The 21027-nt window shown below is 34.0% G+C and overlaps 11 protein-coding genes across 11 annotated transcripts; 6 read left to right on the plus strand and 5 right to left on the minus strand.

The window, feature by feature from the left end:
• Window positions 1-171: 171 nt before the first annotated feature.
• Window positions 172-2166, plus strand: TCO89 (Tco89p; the record flags this gene model as incomplete). The annotated part of the gene is made up of 1 exon (XM_015610348.1): window positions 172-2166. The coding sequence occupies one exon, from the start codon at window positions 172-174 to the stop codon at window positions 2164-2166; it is 1995 nt and encodes a 664-aa protein (XP_015468820.1).
• Window positions 2167-2266: 100 nt separating this feature from the next.
• Window positions 2267-2518, minus strand: AC631_01519 (mitochondrial 54S ribosomal protein bL36m; the record flags this gene model as incomplete). Its single annotated transcript, XM_015610349.1, has 1 exon — window positions 2267-2518. The coding sequence occupies one exon, from the start codon at window positions 2516-2518 to the stop codon at window positions 2267-2269; it is 252 nt and encodes an 83-aa protein (XP_015468821.1).
• Window positions 2519-2718: 200 nt separating this feature from the next.
• SEC21 (coatomer subunit gamma) lies at window positions 2719-5547 on the plus strand (the record flags this gene model as incomplete). The annotated part of the gene is made up of 1 exon (XM_015610350.1): window positions 2719-5547. One exon carries the CDS (start codon window positions 2719-2721, stop codon window positions 5545-5547), a length of 2829 nt encoding a protein of 942 aa, XP_015468822.1.
• Window positions 5548-5704: 157 nt separating this feature from the next.
• AC631_01521 (uncharacterized protein) lies at window positions 5705-6565 on the minus strand (the record flags this gene model as incomplete). Its single annotated transcript, XM_015610351.1, has 1 exon — window positions 5705-6565. One exon carries the CDS (start codon window positions 6563-6565, stop codon window positions 5705-5707), a length of 861 nt encoding a protein of 286 aa, XP_015468823.1.
• Window positions 6566-6770: 205 nt separating this feature from the next.
• On the plus strand, window positions 6771-9257 carry AC631_01522 (uncharacterized protein; the record flags this gene model as incomplete). Its single annotated transcript, XM_015610352.1, has 1 exon — window positions 6771-9257. One exon carries the CDS (start codon window positions 6771-6773, stop codon window positions 9255-9257), a length of 2487 nt encoding a protein of 828 aa, XP_015468824.1.
• Window positions 9258-9960: 703 nt separating this feature from the next.
• SAP7 (Sap7p) lies at window positions 9961-11256 on the plus strand (the record flags this gene model as incomplete). Its single annotated transcript, XM_015610353.1, has 1 exon — window positions 9961-11256. The coding sequence occupies one exon, from the start codon at window positions 9961-9963 to the stop codon at window positions 11254-11256; it is 1296 nt and encodes a 431-aa protein (XP_015468825.1).
• Window positions 11257-11736: 480 nt separating this feature from the next.
• Window positions 11737-12069, minus strand: MRPL37 (mitochondrial 54S ribosomal protein mL54; the record flags this gene model as incomplete). Its single annotated transcript, XM_015610354.1, has 1 exon — window positions 11737-12069. One exon carries the CDS (start codon window positions 12067-12069, stop codon window positions 11737-11739), a length of 333 nt encoding a protein of 110 aa, XP_015468826.1.
• Window positions 12070-12304: 235 nt separating this feature from the next.
• YBN5 (Obg-like ATPase) lies at window positions 12305-13495 on the plus strand (the record flags this gene model as incomplete). The annotated part of the gene is made up of 1 exon (XM_015610355.1): window positions 12305-13495. The coding sequence occupies one exon, from the start codon at window positions 12305-12307 to the stop codon at window positions 13493-13495; it is 1191 nt and encodes a 396-aa protein (XP_015468827.1).
• A 310-nt stretch (window positions 13496-13805) lies between these two features.
• MNN15 (putative alpha-1,3-mannosyltransferase) lies at window positions 13806-15890 on the plus strand (the record flags this gene model as incomplete). Its single annotated transcript, XM_015610356.1, has 1 exon — window positions 13806-15890. One exon carries the CDS (start codon window positions 13806-13808, stop codon window positions 15888-15890), a length of 2085 nt encoding a protein of 694 aa, XP_015468828.1.
• Window positions 15891-15941: 51 nt separating this feature from the next.
• AC631_01527 (uncharacterized protein) lies at window positions 15942-16907 on the minus strand (the record flags this gene model as incomplete). Its single annotated transcript, XM_015610357.1, has 1 exon — window positions 15942-16907. One exon carries the CDS (start codon window positions 16905-16907, stop codon window positions 15942-15944), a length of 966 nt encoding a protein of 321 aa, XP_015468829.1.
• A 195-nt stretch (window positions 16908-17102) lies between these two features.
• On the minus strand, window positions 17103-20963 carry RPM2 (ribonuclease P; the record flags this gene model as incomplete). The annotated part of the gene is made up of 1 exon (XM_015610358.1): window positions 17103-20963. One exon carries the CDS (start codon window positions 20961-20963, stop codon window positions 17103-17105), a length of 3861 nt encoding a protein of 1286 aa, XP_015468830.1.
• Window positions 20964-21027: the final 64 nt, after the last annotated feature.

A 21027-nucleotide genomic window follows, 5' to 3' on the forward strand; every position in this document is an offset into this window, starting at 1 on the left:
TTTACTTGTATATTAGTTTAATTTAATAAAAAAATACCTTATCAACACTATCGTATAGATTTCTCGTGACTATTATTTTCTCTGCTAAATCTGAGAATTTAAAGTGGATGTTCACATTGTAAGGTGACCATCTAAGTAAAATCGGTGATAACCATGTCATTGTCGAATACTATGTCTAGCATGGGCAACACTAGTGGACGTGGTAGAACAAAAATAGCTACAGGGACAACACAGCCAAATAAAAAACTGCATACCAAATTAAAAAGTCATAATAGGTCATTTTCACATAATAAGGTGTTGAATAAATTATCTACCTCTTCGACCCCATTAGTACCAACTATGGGTACTAGACCAAATTTGAATCGTTCTAAATCTACGGATGGTTTAATTAGGCCTACGAATAGACATGGTGCTTTGAAAAAGAACAGTCGGTCATTTACCAAGTTGACTGGGTTACAACCATTAACGAAGACCATACTGAATCAGTCTATAAAATCTAGCAAATCTTCAGGTTCTCTAAAAGGTATGAATACTGCACACCATTTAGGTGGATTAAAAACAAGTGGCCGTAAAGGCAAGGCTATTTTAAAGTTGAACGATGACGATAATGATAACAACGACTACGAAGATATGGAGAATGAGAGCGTTGATGACGACAATGAAGATGCAAGCGCAAAAGAGAATGGAAATGGAAACGAAATTAATAACGATGAGAAATCTTTACTGCCTGCAAACTTCACCAACTATGAGAACGATAAATTGGAAATTAAGGGTCCTTCACAGTTACCCCTGGAAAGATCTCTTTCCGGAGCTCCATCAGCTCGAAGTTCGAGTGAAGATTTAGTGGCTAATAGTAATATGTATGGTGGTTCATTACTTCTTTCTCAATCAACAGGATTAACAAGGAAAATTAACTCTGCTTATAACAACAATAACTCAGCTTCACCTATATTGACACATAAGGCTACAGATACACATGACTCGTCAATGGGATCTACTAATTCTGAATCTGTAAGTGGAATATCATTCAAGGCTAACCCAATGGACAATGTAAACAAATTTCAAAATAATGTTGCAGAGCCCATCATAACTAATAAGAATGTGATTCAGGATAATTCATATCAACCAAACCAAACAATTTTCAATAACTTACAAAGAAATAATCAAACACAGTCTAGTTCTAATAAATCAATCAGTCAAAATATTTCTAGCTCTAATAATGGAATTTCAAATGACCAGTCGTTACAGTCATATTTGCAACAATCAAACCAACCGCAGCATAATATCGAAACTAGAACACAACAGAGGTTATGGTTACAAAGAGAGAATTCATTGATGGATGTGGTAAATGTGGATCCAAATAGATCAAATTTCTCTAGTTTGTCATTAAACAATATGATGTTTGCCCATAATTATAACCAAAGTCATCAAAATATAAGAGACATGCCACAAGTATCGAACCAAGTTACAGGACCTGTTACTCCTCAGAATGAGAACGGCCCATATGAAATGTCAAATAATAGTAGTGTTAATACAATCGCTACCAATAATGCTCCACAGCCAGGGAATGATCATTCAAATAGCATAAGTAATATAAATGGTTTACTAACAATGGTACAAAATAGTCATCAGAACTCTATTCAATCAAGAACTGAATTTGAAAGATTGAATAGGGAATACCTAAATGTGAGACGACATCTAAACCCTATTGGGGAAAGTCTTAATAGAGTGGAAGAAATCATGAAAAATACAAAAGAAATTAAAGTAACTAAAAAGAATAGTCATAAGAAAGCTCAATCTGTCTCGTCAGTACATTCGAATTCTACCAATGCCAATACTTTCAAGGAATTCTCGCCTTCATTTCAAGAGAAAGAGCAGGAAATTACCTCCACCTTGAATAAATTATGGCAGGAGGCATTGATATTGACTCTGTCTCTGACATCTTCATCGAACTCAATAAGGGTGAACCCTCCTCAGCCATCCCAACAGCCAATACAGGCGCAAATGCAAAGGTCCCACAACCCAAGGGTTCCGTCTTACGGACAGAGTCCTTACAGTAACTTGAGATCTCCACAGACCCCAACTACGCGGGCGGTTAAATTGGCTGCCCAGGCTCAGGCTGCTCAGGCCGCTAACACGAAAAGAATTAACGAACAGCATAACTAGATTTAGATATATATAAACCAATAAAAGTACGTTGTGTATTAATGCTTATATGTACAAGATAAATATTTTACACTCATGATGTAGAAACGAAATGAACCAACTAACCTTGTCTTTGTTTATGTTTACCATTACTCTTACAGTAAACATACACCCTGCCCTTTCTTCTAACCATGTAGCAATCTTTGCAGAACTTCTTAACGGAGGTTCTTACCTTGAAGCCTCTTGTTGAATTCAAAAGAAATGATGTGTTATTCATTGCTGGGATAGTCATCTTTGGAGTAGCATTGAATAAAGCTCTACCGACAGTAGGGCCAACCACTTGTCTTTTCACTATGGATGCCAAGGCGAACATTATACGTAGTTGTTAGCTTTAGTATGGTCTTATCTGTAGTATGGACAAATTTTTCATTTAACAAAAATTTGTTGATTACATAATCTTTGATTTTTGAGAAATTCAAACGCTGGAAATCAAAACTCAACACGTAAGGACAAATCATTACAAGAACTTGCTAATAAATACGACTTGAGTAATCAATTGAAGTGAATTTGGAGATGTCTACTCAATCTTACAAGAAGCAGGACCCGTATTCCATTTCGTCTAGTGGTTTACCGGACAAAATGACGGTTTTCCAAGAATGTTTACAACAATTTAATGCATCACCGGTTAATGCTAAGAAATGCCGTCAATTATTAGCTAAATTGTTAAGATTAATCTATCATGGGGAACTGTTTCCATCTCAAGAATCCACTACATTATTTTTTTCTATTTCGAAATTATTTCAACACAAGGATTTATCGTTGAGACAATTGGTTTATTTGGCTATCAAAGAGTTGTCTGCTACTTCTCAGGATATCTTGATGGTGACTTCTTCTATTATGAAGGACATACAAAGTGGGGACTTGATTTATAAGCCAAATGCTATTAGAACGTTATCCAAAGTTTTGGACCCATCCACAGTGTCGGCATCAGAAAGATTATTTAAGAATTGTATTGTTGACAAAAACCCTACTGTTTCATCAGCAGCGTTGATTTCTTCGTACAACTTATTACCAATTGCCAAGGATGTTGTGAAGAGATTCACAAATGAAATATATTTGGAAACTATTAACTCGTTTAAACAGTTCCCATCCAACCAATTTCAACTCCACGAATACTATGGGAGCTCCACTACTAACTTGCCATCCACTTCGTACATGTATCAGTATCATGCTTTAGGATTGTTGTACCAATTGAGAAATCACGATAAAATGGCGTTGATGAAATTGATCACTTCATTAAGTGACGGCTCAGCCTTAAAGAATTCTTTATCGGTTATCCAATTGATAAGATATATCAACAAAATCTTGGATGATGACGAATCATTATTGCAACATTTATTACCTATATTATCTGGGTTCTTAAAGCATAAGTCTGATATGGTCGGATTAGAAGCCTGTAAGACTTTGGTTGGATTGCTGCATTTAATCAAGGACGATGATTTTATGAAGATCATTGATACATTACAAAAGCTTTTGACTGTTCCAAGAACTGCAACCAGATTTGCTGCCATTAGATTGATTAATAAAATTTCGATTAAGCATCCAGAAAAGATCATGGTTGTGAATTTAGAATTGGAAAACTTAATTAATGATTCAAACAGATCAATCTCAACATTAGCTATCACGACCTTATTAAAGACAATGGGTTCTAGCACTATTGAATCCAGCACCGGAGGTGAAAACGTTGATAGATTGATCAGTAAGATGACTTCATTAATGGATGAAATTACGGAAGATTTTAAGATTGTTATCATTGAGGCCATTGAAAACTTGGCATTAAAATTCCCATCAAAGCACAAGAAGCTAGTAGCTTTCTTAACCGACTTATTAAGAGACGATGGCTCTTTACAATTGAAGTCTAGTATTGTTGATGCTCTTTTTGATTTAATAAAATTCTTGCCAGATATTAGTGCAAAGCAATTAATTTTAATGAACTTATGTGAGTTTATTGAAGATTGTGAATTCACCGAATTATCTGTCCGTATTTTGCATTTATTAGGTGATGAAGGTCCAACAACCACAAATCCATCTTACTATATCAGACACATCTATAACAGATTAGTTTTGGAAAATTCCATTGTCAGATCTTCTGCTGTTATTTCGTTAGCTAAATTCGCTGTTGTATGCAAGGGCGAGGTCTCAAGAAATATTCAAATTTTATTAAATAGATGTTTGATTGATATCGATGATGAAGTCAGAGACCGTGCTTCTATATCATTGAAGTTTATTGAAAATTCTAAGAAGGATTTGATAGTGACAGATTCGAAATATGACTTATCTGTCTTAGAAAATAAGTTAACAAATTATTTGAACGATGAATCTAATTTTGATAAAAAATTCGATATTAGTGAGATTCCTACCATTTCGACCGAGGAACAAAGATCTATTGAATACAACAACAAAATAAATAAAATGGAATCTTCCAACACTTCTGGCACCACAGAAAAGGATAGCAGCAAGAATAAATCTTCTAAGAAAGAAGGCGACAATGATACGCAAGTTGCTGATGATTCAGCTTCGGGTTTATTAAAACAACAAGCTTATGCTCAGGAATTATCAACTGTTCCAGAGTTTGCAGATTATGGAAAATTATCTAAATCCACTTCGGTTCCAATTTACTTGACCGACAAAGAGAATGAATTTGTTGTTACTGTTGTGAAACATTTCTTTCTCGAATCACAAAAGTTGGTATTACAATATAACATTACAAATACTTTGACCCATTTAGTATTACAAGATGTATCTGTTATTGCACAACCTGATAATGAATTATACCAGGAAGACTTCATCATATCCTTACAAGAATTAAGGCCAGAACAAACCGGTATTGTTTATGTATCATTCTCCGCTCCAAGCATCGACGACGAAGAATTAATTTCTGCGTTTGGTAACACATTATCTTACACTAATAGGGAAATTATCGATGAAGAGGGTAATATTGATGAATCAGATGAAGGTTGGTCTGATGAATATCAAATTGAAGATTTGGAAATTTTGCCAGGTGACTTTATCAGTCCATTATATAATTCCAATTTTACTTCAATTTTTGATCAATTACCATCTGAAGAGTCATTTGTGGTCAATTTATCCAATGCTAAGACTTTGGAAAACGCGGTGATAAAATTGAAGGCCAATTTAAATATGATGCCATTAGATGGGTCTGATTATGTACCAAGTGATGCAACTTCACATGTCTTGAAATTATTAGGAAAAGATTTGTGGGGCGGTAAAGTTGGTGTTTTAGTCAGATTGGCGTTAGCAGGGGGCAAAGTAGTTGCCAAATTACAAGTTAAATCAGAAACCGAAAACCTTACTAAAATTGTTGCTGACGGTACTTCTTGATTCTTGAAAGAACATGTTTTTATTTCATTTCTATTGTTAAGTAGATTCAAAATATATTGATTTATTAATTGTTGAAGTAGTTTGCAATAGGCTCCAATCCTTATAATCCTTGTGCTTTATATAACTATATCGTCTACTCAAATACTATAGTACATCCTTACATTTTCTGCAATTTGATTTGCTTGTATAACAACCCTCCCGAAAAATAAACTAACAATGCAGCCAACAAGATAAAGAAGAAAATCCAAATAACTGCCAAATTATCCGCTTTGGCTGCAGTAGGACAAGCATGATGGGACCTCACTTCGAATATGTAGCTACAGTCATTGAAAGAACCCACGTACGAAACAGTTGCTTTAGCCAACATCTCTCGATCGCAGGTGAACGTTAGTATGGTCGATTTTCTCACCTTTTCTCCAGTTTCCTGGTTGAGCATATTTTCACAGTAAGAGCCGCCAGTATAGCTCAAAGTAATCTTTTTGCCTCTCACTACAGGCTTCGTGGAATACTCACCAATAGAAACATATTTTCCCGTCTTGGAATCAATGTAGTATGCTCCCACTGCTGAAGAATTAGTTATGTCCTTCACTTCGTCGTTCGTATCATGCGTCTTCTTGAAAGGGCTCGAACACACACCAACAGTGAAATTAAGCCCAGTATCATATCCCTTGGATGACCAAGGCATTGCTCTACCATCATTCCCCTTGGATGACAAACTACTTAAATCAATGAAATGATGCGATAACGGACTCATAATTGTACACGGTTCCAATTCTAATTCCTCTTTATGCTTGTCTTGTAATTTCTTATTTCCCTTACCAGATCCCTTCACCGGATCTTTACCTAGTCCCGCATTTGCATTGTTATCATGAAGCGATAAGTGTGTAACTGTATCAAAGAGATGAGCACCGTTTTCCTTTAGCGTGCCATTCGGTTCAGATTGTTTTATCAAATACAATCCCAAGGTCACAACTAGAACGATAGCAAAAATTCCTAGTCTTTGGTACAACCTAGACATCTGCATACACGTTGAATAGTATATCGTACCTAGTATTTTGCACTTAGGAAGTCAACTTCTTCCTTATTGTCTTCTGATGGGATCTGTTTTGAACCGATCGGGTCCAAGATACACGTGATTATATAATCAACCAAAATTCAATCGATTAACTTGGGCTTATAGAAACAACATCCGTATACCTATTAACTAGAATAGTATTAAGAATATGGATGCATGGGCAGATAACTCTGCTGGAATGGTGTCGCTTACATCTCCAGAAGTAGGGATTAAAGGAGGATCGCATATTTTGAATTACTCCGACCCTTTGGTAGCTAAAGTTATAGAGTTCAAAAAAGAATTACAAGCAGAAGTAGAGACAAACATTGAAAATGAAGAATCCAATAACAAGCCAATTATTGAGATGATGATTGCAGCATGTGATGGGGACTTGGTTACGTTTGAGAGCGTAGCTAGATTGCACCCGGAGTTGATCAATACATTGTATCCTAGTGAAGACAGCGGCATATCGAGTTTAATTTTCGCCATATGTTTTGATCAATATGCCATTGCCGAGTCTATCTTAGCACAGCACAACGGAGACCCCGACTTGCATGATACGCTTGTGAATAATTATACGCCGTTAATGTGGGCTATTTATTTCAACCAGTTGGATATGGTGAAATTATTACTTAATCATCAAGCAGACCCATACATATCGCCTAAAGACGACGACAAGACGGCCATAAGTATGGTGACACCAGGGAAGAGTCATATTTATGAATATTTCAAGAACCACAACTTATTGAAACAGAAGTCGTCTTTGGATAGCGAGGATTATTACGAGTCAGGATTCCAATATCAGGAAGATCCTTTAGTTGACAATTTGACGAACCAGATTAAGTTGCAGAGTATCACGGCTACTTCTGGGTATCTAGAAGACGAGGATCATGATCAACCATCAGAAGATCTTGATGAAGAGCAAGAATTGGCTAATGATCCATTAATTACATCTTTAAAAGAATTTGATTATGAAAAGTTATTACCAGAACAATACATCAAATTTACTGATTCTGATATTCCATCATTATTAGACTACATATTTGATTTGAGAACCAAGAAGCTCGCATTTCAGCATGATACCAAGATCCCAGCGGCCATTGTATTTCAATTGTTGAGATATGCATATTTAAAAGTTGATAGCACTGAATTGTCAGAATTTTTATTTGATTGTTTTACTGCAAGATTAAGGTCTGTTACTAATACAAAGTCAGGTGTCTTTAATATGGCGACAGCTGATGATAAAGAAAAATCAACTGGCTCAGGTGATATTGTACTTTTAAGTTACTGGTTGTCAGTTATACAATTTTTACACTTTTATTTAAGCAAGAATGGCTTTTATACGAAATTTCCAAAGTTTTTACAAGAATTAATCAACTTGGTTCAATCATTAATAGCTACATTATCATTTTCAATTAACTCAAGATTGAATTTGTTGATCGATGATTGCATATTAGACTTCACTAATTTAGTCGATGTTTCTAATGTATTATACGCTAAGGATTGGAATTTTTTTAAAGGTAAGCGGAAATTCCATCCAAGCACATATGAAGATATTTTCGATATGTTGTACCCTCCATCACAAACTGAATTGATGAAACCATCTCCAATTAGGTATATCCAAGTCTTAAATGCTTTGGATTACGTATTAAAATTACACCAGGTTAATACTTTGATCAAGTTTCAAACCTTTTCTGAAGTATTTTACTATATCAACTCAATTATTTTCAACAGGATCATCTCACAGTCTAAATACTGTACAAGATCAAAGGCTATTCAGATCAGATTGAATATTTCTACTTTGGAGGATTGGCTAAGATCTCATAACTATAAGAACTACAAGCCTGATAAAATTGGACAAGTTTCAATGTTGCTAGGTCCTGCAAACCATCTGATGCATCTCAGTAACCTTTTAGAGGAAACAAATGATATTAAAAACCCGCATTCATTATCGTTCTACTATAATTCTTTATATCATATTGGTAAGACGCAATTGCAACCAACTATCGAGTTGTTACAATGGCTTCAGTGCATGTCGCTGTTAACCGACGAAGAAAGTTTGATTATAACTATTAATCAGTTCGATTATTTAAACTATTATCAATTATTCAAAATAATGAACAAATTATACAAATACGAAGTCAACGAGCCAAAACTTCCCAAGACTTTGACCAATTTAATTAAGAATTTACAGAATCAAAAGGGTGAATCTCAAGTTTCGCAGAGCAACTTGCATTACATGACCCAATCCAACTTTTTGCTGAAAGAAGTCTACATTTATTTAAATCCAAATTATGTGTTTGCGGTGGCCTTACCAAATTTAAATGAACTAATTAATAGTTATGGATCTGGAATTGGCGGTGTTAAGACATTAAGAGCTAAGAAATACCAACCTTCCTTACCATTGAATGTTGTAGATGATGTGGACGAGATTTTGACGCAGAATAAAAATGATGTTAATGACACTTTTGACTATGAACAGGACGATAATACGGCAGACGGAGTAGAAGAGGAAGAAGAAGAATCCGAGCGTTCGGCTAAAGAGACCAACCAAAAGAGTTTCAAGGGGGACGAACTTTTTAAAGAGGTTCAACTTCCAAGCTCGCTAGTTCATAAGAACTGGGGTGATGAAGATATCGAATCAAACCCGTGGTAGTCTCCTTAATCCCACACAACAACCTATATAGATTACATAAAAATATAAGCATATGTTTTAATCTACTGCACGGATTATATGCACATCGACATCACTAAACAATGTACGATGCAAAATTTGTTGTAGTGGGAGACTCTAGATGCGTTTTTGAATAAATCCACAAATCTGATTTCCGAAGCACAATTTCCGACATATGTATAAAGTTATTCATAATGTAACTGGATTAAATACCTGGCTAACAATCTACACTAAACATACATGTGGGAGCTAATCTACTCGACCTACAGCATTAATCGCGTCATAGACAGCTTGACCCTACTTTGCATGAAAGTCTATCAAGCTATTCTATCTTCTAGAATAATGCATGGCCTCCTTAAGCCAAGACTTTTCATGCGTGATTGTCATAGTTCTATGAAACTTAGCCATCTTTAGGGAGGGTAAATATAAAAAAATTGAAAACAGTTATGATCGCGTACCTGAAAATTTGTTTACATTCTCGTGAACAATAGGCAAAGTTCCGTTACACTAATATCTGATTGCCGTGTATTGTATTAACAATCGAAATTCCAGGAATACCGAACTTACAATACCCGGTAAAAGATGGTGTTGTGTAAATACTCCATGATGAATGTCGAGTATATAGTGAGTTAAATAGGAAGGCTTTTTTTTTTTAATAAGAAAGCAGAGAATACAGAATAATCCAATGTTTTCAGTCAATCGTTTATTTCAGTTCTGGGGTTTATTCCAACTCGCAGCATTTGCAGTTGCTAGTGATGGTTTTGTTAAAGTTGATTTCGACGTGTATCAAGGGTTAAACTTATCTGCTGCTTTATCAGGCTACTCACACATCTCTAGAAGAGATGGTGATGGTTCATTCGATGTTTCATTAGTTAATGAAAAACAATTTTATGTTTCAAAATTGCAAATAGGAACTCCTGAAAGTGAAGTCAGTGTATTGTTAGATACGGGATCGTCAGATTTATGGGTGATGTCAACGAAAAACCCTCAATGTAAGGACAACGGTGGTTCCATTGATTGTGAACAGTACGGCACGTACAACGAAACTGCTTCATCTACTTTCCACGACAACAAGACAGACTTTTCTATCCAGTACGTTGATCAGACATATGCCAAAGGTACATGGGGTACTGATACCATTTCTTTGACTGAAGGTTTGAAGTTAGAAAACGCAAGTTTTGCTGTCGCAGACGACTCTGACTCTAATGTTGGTGTTTTCGGTATTGGCTTCAAGGGCTTAGAAAGTAACCCAGAGCAATACTCCAACTTACCTATTACCATGAAAGAACAAGGTTTTATCAAGAAACTTGCTTATTCTTTATACTTAACTTCAGCTGAATCTGAATCTGGTTCAATTTTGTTTGGTGCTATTGACCATGCCAAGTACGAAGGTGAATTAGCTACTATAGATATCAGCAAGCTTAATGGTGATTATGCATACTTACAGATTCCATTAACCTCTGTCTCAGTAGAGGTTAACTCGAATGCTGATAACCAACCATCTGATAGTTCAGTTCCATCAACTGGTTCGAGCGTTAGATCCTTCAACAATTCGAGCCCTCAATCTATTAGTGCTAACAACTCACAGGCCTTATTAGATTCTGGAACCACTTTGACATACTTGCAGGATTCATTAATTCAACAAGTTCTTGAACAAGCTGACAAGAATGCTTCTTACAGTCCACTGGCCGGTGCCTATACCGTTTCATGTAGTTTGAGACTGCCAGGTAACAGCATGACTTTCAGATTCAATGACGAAAAGGATATCAAGGTTCCATTATCAGATCTTGTCTTACAAACAGGTCAAGATCCTAACACCGGTAAGGCTATTTGCATATTTGGAGCTTTACCAAGTAACGATATCATTCTTGGTGACAACTTTTTGAGATCATCCTACTCAGTTTTCAATTTAGATGACAAGACAATCTCTATTGCTCAACTCAAGCAAACCAATGATGAGGACATTGAAGTGATCAACTGATCGAATACCCATACTTCGAATACTTCCTCAATACATTCCTTGGTGTTCTTGAAATATCAATAGATAGTTACGACCAATAAAAACATTTTATAAAAATATACAAAATTTATTAAACAAAGCATTGGCCACGTCTTGTTATGGATGAGCCATCTACTGACCAGAATTGTATTCTCTTAACGTAAGCTCCATGTTGTAGATAATCGACCCATAAACCACTTATAAACAGAAGCTTTACATATTCAAGATTAATTTCCACCTTGTCGTAGCACGGAATAGCCCCCGAAGCACCATATTACTACAATTTCTATCAGCTCCTTCTCTATTGATACATAAGGCTCGTACGTCAAAATAATCAACAACCTGGGAACTGTTTAACCTACACTACTAACACTTCGTCTAATAACTTATCATTCATTTAAAATATCCATGAAAATTTCAATGTACAAGCATTGCATGTCATATATACAAGAGTCGCTAGATCTATTTCATCTTAGCAAGGAAATTATTGTTATTAATTTTGGCCGTGTTGGCTTTAGTTATTTGTTTTCTCCTCCATTTCATAAAATCCGTTTCTTTTAATTTACTGTCCAATTTTTCTTTATCAAGACAGTCCCATAACCACTCAGGATATTCATGGTCTTCCAATGCAACCGGTTCATCACCACTTTTCTTCATCTTCAAGTTTAATACCGTTCCGGCTTTACACGATGACTTAACTTCATTATTCTTCAATATGCTAGCCCTTGAAAAGGTTCTCACATTAAACCCGCCTATTCTCAACGGAACCCTCGTTATAACAGCTTTACTTAACATTATTTATACTAATTATCCTCTAGTAATATCTGCCATAAAGATGAATACTTCTATAATAATTTTCAGTAGGTGAAAAATTACCCGGCCTCAAAATGTCGCAAGATTATTTTCAGAAAAAAAAATCGACAAATGTCGCAAATTTCGACAACGAGCAATGCAGCCATACCTGAAAAAAATTCAGTCTACATTTTGATAGGTTTTTTTTAGCCCTTAATTCAATAAATATAAAGTAAAAATGCCTCCAAAAAAGAAGGTTGTTCAAGAAAAGCCAATTTTATTAGGTAGACCAGGTAATAATTTAAAGTCTGGTATTGTTGGATTGGCCAATGTCGGTAAATCAACATTTTTCCAAGCCATTACTAGATGTCCTTTAGGTAACCCAGCTAACTATCCTTTTGCCACCATTGAACCAGAAGAAGCTAGAGTTATTGTTCCATCTCCAAGATTCGATAAGTTATGTGAAGTTTACAAGCCAAAGAGTGAAGTTCCAGCTTTCATGACCATTTACGATATTGCCGGTTTAACGAAGGGAGCCCATGCCGGGGAAGGGTTAGGTAACAATTTCTTGGCCAACATTAGAGCAGTTGACGCTATTTTCCAAGTTGTTCGTTGTTTCGAAGACGCTGATATTATTCACATTAACGATGAAGTTAACCCAGCAGTCGATTTGGAAATTGTTCACGACGAATTAAGATTAAAGGATATAGAATTCGCCAAGAAGCACTTGGAAGGTATTGATAAGATTACCAAGAGAGGTGGACAATCTTTAGAAGTCAAGCAAAAGAAGCAAGAAGCCGAATTAGTCAATAGAATCATACAATTATTGGAAGACGGTGGAAGAGTTGCCAACCAAAAATGGACCACCAAGGAAGTTGAAGTCATCAACTCCATGTTCTTATTGACCGCCAAGCCAACCATTTACTTGGTTAACTTGTCTGAAAGAGATTACGTCAGAAAGAAGAATAAGCATTTGTTAAAGATCAAGGAATGGGTGGATGCTCACTCCCCTGGTGATATGATCGTTCCAATCTCTGTCTCTTTAGAAGAAAAGTTAGCAGGCATGGAAAACGACGAAGAAAGAGACGCTTACTGTAAGGAATTAGGTGCTCAATCCGCTTTACCAAAGATTATTGTTTCTATGAGACAAAAGTTGGACTTAATTTCCTTCTTTACCGGTGGTCCAGATGAAGTCAGAGAATGGACCATTAGAAGATTCTACACTGCCCCACAAGCCGCGGGTACTATTCATACTGATTTAGAAAGAACCTTTATCTTAGCTCAAGTTATCAAGTACGATGATTTAATTGAATACGGTGACGAAAAGAGTGTTCAAGCTGCTGGTAAATTAATGCAAAAGGGTAAAGATTACTTTGTTGAAGATGGTGATATCATATTCGTCAAGGCTGCCGATGGTAAAGCTCGTTAAGTACTATGTATGTAGTGTAATAAATCTATAATTTGGTTGCAATTGTTCCTTGCATATAACCACACGTGCGATTTTTAGTTATAAATTAAGCACAAGCCTTGGTGCTAGTATAACTATTGTTAAATAACGTTGTAGGCCCAGGAAAACTAGGAAATGGTCATAAATGAGAGAGACATAGTGATAAAAACCACAGGCTAATATGAGATTTTCAGTAAAACGATTATCTATGTACGTCACGGCAATCTTTGGGTTGTTGTTTATATACTTATTTGTGAATTTTTCAAATTTCAGAATACGGTATGATGATTATATGATCCATTATTCTTTCTCTAAAGAGAGTTTTAAAATAAGTGACGATGTGACGAGGAGCAGTATCCACTATTCAAATTATGAATTTTCGTTGATGAAGGAATTTTCAAAGTTGCATGATCCGGCCATCTTCAAGCAGAAAGCTCTATCCGAAAGATGCAGAGTATTCTTTGATTATTTTGACAAGAAGGATCCAGAGTGGAAACTTCGTACTTTTGATGATGCAACGTTTGATAAAAACATTGTACATAAGGGTCTGTATTTCAAAGAAGAATTAGGCAAGTTATACAAAAATAAGAAGGATGCAGCTAACCCACGACCAAATGTTGTTACACGGAAGGAAAATGCTACTATTAATAATATGTTCCTTAAGAGGTTAGAGGAAACCAAGAAAACTGAAAATTTGATGGCAGATTCCACAACATTAATGCGGATTTACGGTCAGTGTTTCATAAATGACACCAACGTTGACCAACAAGGGACGTTACAAGAAACTTTTAATAAATATTCAAGAAAAATGTTTCCATTTTTCACTAATAAATTACCAGTATTTGAAGGATTGAATGATAGAATAATAGAAAATGGCTTTCCGAACTTACAGAATGGATACGATGATAATAAGCATGAATTTGATGGTAAAAATGTAATAGATTTTATTAAGAAATCGAGTAACGGGAAAGGAATCGTCATATCTGCTTCTTCTTCGCACGTCAAGGATTTAGTGAAATTGATTCATTTATTAAGAGCAATGAATAATGAATTTCCAATTCAAATCGTCTACAAAGGTGATTTAAATAATCGAGCTAAATCAAATATTATTCATGCTGCAACAGACGAAATTCAAGACATAATTGACCCAAAGAATAAAGCTAGTAAAAGTCCAAATTCAATTGAAGCTCTGATATTAAATAATGTTGAAAAGTATGCATCTAAGTTCCCCAAGCAAGATATATGGTTTGTCAATATCAAAGAGACGATTAAGAGAAACTACAAATATTCTTTTCCTGGATATGCAAATAAGATTTTGGCATTATTATTTACATCATTTAAGGAAGTTGTTTTGATGGATGCCGATACAATTCCATTAATTTCGCTTCAAGAGTTTTTCGAAATGCCCCAATACAAAGACACATCAACAATGTTTTTCAGGGACAGAACTATAAGAGATATAAATGATTATCTCGAAACTAACTATTTTACAAAATTATGTCCAACTAGTACAAATTCAATTGATTCTTTATTTGGTATTAATGCTATAACAAATCATACTTTACTGAATCCATATATGACTGGATATAGACATTACCAAGAGGCAGGGGTTGTATTGATTGATAAATCTAAACATTTTCTAGGAATACTAATGATGTTTCCGTTGTCAGTTTGGAAGGAACCAGTCAAATCATCTATTTGGGGAGAAAAGGAAATGTATTGGCTAGGTATGTCAATAGCGGGTGATGAAAATTATCGATTCAATGAGTACTCTGCTGCGAGTATAGGAGAAATTATCACAAATCCAAAACACAAACATTATCCGAATTCTGATGCAAATGAAATTTGTTCTAGCCACCCTGGCCATGTAGACAAAGATGGAAAGTTGTTATGGATAAATTCAGGCTTTAAGTATTGTAAGAAAAATGCACATTTTAGAGATCGTAATAAATTTCCGTTCGAGACCTATGCGGTTGAAGAATTGGCCAATTTATATGATTCACCATTGAAAATAAAACATGGCATAGTACCACCTGACTTACCTGTATTAAGACAACCAGGAAGTCCCATTGATTTGACAAATGAAAATTTGATCAAGAACTACTGGAAAGGACAAACTAAAGATATGGACGAACTCAATGAAGAAGAATCAAACAAGATTAAACAAAAAGAGAAAGGAAATCCACAGAAGGGATGGAATAAAAACTCAATTTGTTCTAGTTATCAATACTGTGCATATAGCATAATTGATAGCTATCCTCACAATGATGGCCTGGTAGAGAAGGGCCATGTATTTAAGTTTGACGAAGATTTGATTTCGAAGTACGATTACTTAGGAAAAATTTGGGTTAATGGAAGAACAAAGTCTCTGGTTTAAATAAATCATAATATATGACCATAGAATATATATTTTATATTTATCAATATATTATTTATTCACTTTAGTGATAATTGTATGAGTTCCCATAGACTTCTCAAGATAACTCTCATCGTTGATAGTTATTTTGTCGTTATCAGTAACTGCATTTCTAACCAATGATTCAACCTTCTTTTGAATCTCTGATCGTTCATCAGCAGGTAAATCTGTAATATAGGATCTGGTTTCCCAATACCTATATACATCTTCTGGCTTAACTCGAGAAATATATAGTAAGAAAGCTTCTTTTAGAATTGGAGAGAAGTATTTATTTTCTTTGCATAATAGCTCTTTCCACTTGCCATGACGGTACTGAGGTACTTTCTTATCAAAAGAATAAATGTACTCACTAACTTTAACGCACCAAGGATGCAATCCGAAGAATTCGGCAATTTGGCTTGTAGTATTATCAGATATTGATAAACTAAGCTTGGACTCTATCTGAGTTGAAATATTATCGTAAAGAACTTCGGTTTCTGGTAAAGGAGGATGTAAATTCTGACTAATAGATGGAGCATCAAAATTCCAAATACACCCAAATGTTCCAGTCAGTTTTAAAACTCGATTTATCTCTATTAAAGAATTTTCGTCACTGAACCAATGGAAACCTTGAGCTATAATGACCGAATCTACTGAGGAATCTGGTAACGGAATATTATATGAGGATCCCTCGAATTTTTTAATATTTGGGAAGTTCTTATCGAATGTCTCTAACATTCCTTTAGAAGGTTCGACGACTATTAACTTGTCACTCCATCCGTGATCGACTAAATTTCTTGTGAATTTGCCTGTACCAGCAGCAAGTTCCAATATGGTTTTCTGGTTATCATATTCAATTTTGCCATTTGTAATTGATCCTAACCCTAAATCCAATAAGAATTGATCGACAATTTTTGGCGAAAACGATGGTCGATGCTGATCATACAGAGAATGGTTTGAATTGAATGAATTGATTGCTGTTGAATGTGTTTGCGGCATGATTAGTGAAATCAAAATGATAAAGAAACCAAAATCTACCAAATTCGGAGCCGATCGCTTTTATCTTATTTTGCATTCTACAATAGTCCTAAATAAATAATTCGTAACATATGCATATATATATATATATATAAATAAATAAATGTAATTTAAGTTCATAAAAATGTATAATTCATGTATAATTCATGTAGCTCATTATAATACTGAATCATTTAGTACCTTTCTAAAGTCATTATCATGCAAATCAATCTTCTGTTCTTGACAAAACTGATTTACTACGTAAGTATTAATTGGGTCACCTAAAAAAGTGAAAGCATCTTTAAGAGATTGCAATACCATTAATTTATCATTGGGGTTGGTAAATAAAAATTCCAAGAAATAAAAGTTCACTAAATCTGCTATTTTATTTCCCCTGATTATCTTATTTGTCAAAATGCTTAACTTGTCAACCGATCTAGTAACTGCTAAATATTTGATAATAAGATTTAAGTTTTCAATGGATACATTAGTAAAGCGTATCAATTTCATAAACTTCAATGATTTTTGAAAATTGTTAAGTAATGATAGCTGAGATGTGCCTAACGAGTCGTTAATACTAGCGGCTTTAATATAAGTGTTCATCATTGAGGTAAACAATGAATTTTTATTAAACCTATTGTTTTTTTGAAATAAGTCATTCATGGCCTGAAGATCGTTAGCTTTTAACAAGTTGATTGCCATTTCATTAATATCATTAAATGATTTTATTTCAATCGGTTTTAACTGTCCATTCAAACTTTGCATGAATTCAACAAAATCAATCAAATTTCTGGTATCCTCAGATTGGTTAGCAATTGGTTTAAACTTCTGCAATATCAAATTAAAAGAACCATTCAATGTATAATACTTAATGAGAACGTTCACTAAATTCACGTTACTCATCAATATTTTGTTAGATTCAGGAGTATTAAAATAATTTTTGAACAACTTATTAAAATCATTTGATTTTTTCAATGCAATAAATGTTTCAAAAAAGGATTGTAATATCTCAATATCTACAGGAGAATTTAAGTCCAAGTCATGAATTGGATAACCTGCTTCAAAAATCTTATTAATCTGTCTGTAATTTTTGTTTTTGTTTAAGTATTGGAAATATTCATTAATCCATTCACTTTTATCTGAGTGCTCAACCATATATTCGAAATTTTCGTTGACAAGATTACTCAAATACTGATTTGGAGATTCATAGATGGCTTGCATAAATGCTTTCAACAAATTATTATTAATCATCGAAGGAGACTCAAATAAAGATTTTAACAAGTGAATATTAACCTTCTCGTTCTTTATATTTATCAATGCTAGAAGTAAATTATTTTTTTCGTTAATTTCAAAATTCAGTTGCAATATACTCTTCACAAAGCTGCTAATTTCAATTCGCGTGTTCTTTTCTAAAGTGTTCAAGACAAAGTTTTGGTTAATAACAATATTCCACGTAGAATATGTAAATCTGTAACCTTTGTTGAACAAGTCAATAAACCTTTCTATCCCAACATTATAATTGATACTCAACAAAAATGCTAAATTTAAATCATAATTAAAGTCTTGATGATGATCCTTGGACATTTCTGAAGAGGGAAGTTCAATATCATAGCATATACAAGCATTAACGATGTCGTCGTTTACCCTAAACTTTGGAATCGTCATATAATAGCTCATAGTACTGATAAAGTTTGATTTCAACAAATTTTTGAATTCAATCATATCCGAATCTAACTGAATATAATGGTTTTCAGTATTTTCGAATTCATTAATCAATAACGATTGAAAGTGTAAAATTTTAAATATGGCAGATTTATCAATATGATCAATTCCCAAATTAATATACTGAATCAAAAATTTAGAAATTTGTGAGACTCCGTAAATATTATCAGTTTGCAAACTAAAATCAGTAAATGCCTTATTAATCAATGCTGAATTGAGTAACACTTTCATATTGTATTCATTATTTTGCAACAATAAATAATTAGTCATTTCAGAAACATAATTGTTTAATAATTTTGAATTACTCTCATAGTGCTTTGATTGATTCTCAATCATGTTTGTCATCAATTCAAAGTAATATGCGTTAAATCCGTTATTAGTCGATCCAATATATAAGTAGTTGTTGAGCTTTTGAAGGACATTCAAGTCTTGGATCAAATGATTCTTTAACAAAATTTCCTTAATTATTTGAAAAACTTTTTCGTGGTCACCTAAATCAATACTCAATGATAACAAATATTCACGGCAATTAAACATTCTGTTGTGCAATATTAAAGATACCGTATCCGGATCCAGTGGCATATGATAATCCTTCCTAATAGCAAGATAGCTATACAACTTCCACATAATTCTATAGTAGCCAGCCTGTAGCTTAGAGAGTTCTTCGATTCTTTCAGGTGATATCTTAGCCAATTCATATTTCTCATTTTCAAGAATGTGATACTGATTAACAAATTGATTTATCATGTTGTTATATAAAGACACCGATAATTCAGGAATATAAGAAAGTTGGTTAAACTTCATTAATAAATTGTAAGATTTATTCAAATTTTCACGGCTATAATCTTGATTCATGATTGATTCCACGTAGACAGACAAAAGATTTGAAATATGCTTCTTTGAAATAGATGGAGCTTTAAAAGATTGTAAAGAACTCTTATAATCAACCAAAATATCGTCTAAAAACTTGGTCGCTAATGGAAAATTGTCGGACTTGACTAATGTCAGTATTAAGATAGAATAAACATCGTACTCAAATAACCTCAACTTGTCAAACGTTTGTGAATTATCCTTGTAATTTTGATAAATTGTAAAAATGAAATTATAAAACTCTTCTTTCAGTTCGAAAAATTGTAATTTACTAAAATATCTAGATAATCCAATGAGACTAATATAGTAGATTCCTGATTCAGAATTGACGTTTTCATTTAAATTCAAAATCTTAATAAATAATTCTTTCGAAATCAAGTTTGGATGAACATTTAATATGGAAAATAATTGTGGTAAGATCATTGATAAATCCAAGGATTCTATTTTACTAATAGATAAAAATAAATCGATTCCTATTTGAGAAAATTCCTGACTCTTAATGAACGATTCATTGTATACTGATTGTGGGCAGTCTAACATATTACCTAACTTTATTGTTTGTAAGCTTCCTCTTAATAATTCATTAAGTACAATCCCGTAGGTCTCTAAATTTGGTTTTACTTGTTCATTTGAGCCCATTAGTATATCCTGATACACCGTCAATAAATTGGTTAAACGAGATTCGATGCTTTCAAGCGTTTTGACGTCGTTATCTAAGTTTCTTTCTATTATGGATTTCAATACAATATTGAATAAATAAATTGATGGAAGTTGTAAAGAATTCCTCTTCAATGTTTGGTATAATGGGTATATCAAATTTAATTCCATGGGGTCTTGTCTAGCATATATGGCCTCGATGTTAGAACATTGCGTGTGCAACAAGTTCGATTCAAAGTCTTCTTCCTTATCTTCAAGTAGTTCTTCATACTCTGCTGTATTTGTTTGATGTTGGTGATGCTGGTGATGATTTCTTATTGCGACGGTTGAAAATCTTCTGGTTGTATTAACAGAAAATTTCGGCTTTACTATCGACAGGGTAGACAAAAAATCTCTTGATATTGTCTTCAAGTAGTTAATGTTATTGTATATATCCTGATTTGCTTGCAGTATTATGAAACTGGTGAAATTATCAAATAGCCTATGTTGCGAATTGCCGTCCGTAAGCTGGTCATAGTCATATTTTAGACTAGTCGTATGTTGTTTTCTTTTGTTTTTATCACTGTCATGATTAAATATAGTGTAGTATAACCCATAATGGCCAGCATCTATACCTAAAAAGTTCCTTGGTGTAGTTGAAGGATGCGGATCGTCATTGAACCATTTAGAATTATAGAATTGGTAGAACTGAGTTAAAGCATTGTGATTCTTTAAATAAGGGTAAGAACTCTGAAAAAATTGTATTTTCTCACTGTACTTTACCAGTTTAACGAAGTTACAGAATACCATCCTTAATTAATCATTATAATCCTTAATGTCGTTAGGCCAGTAATGATCTTTTTCTATTGGTGTT

This window comes from Debaryomyces fabryi (genome assembly GCF_001447935.2).
Source record: "Debaryomyces fabryi strain CBS 789 chromosome Unknown contig00021, whole genome shotgun sequence".
Taxonomy (NCBI): Eukaryota; Fungi; Ascomycota; class Pichiomycetes; order Serinales; family Debaryomycetaceae; genus Debaryomyces; species Debaryomyces fabryi.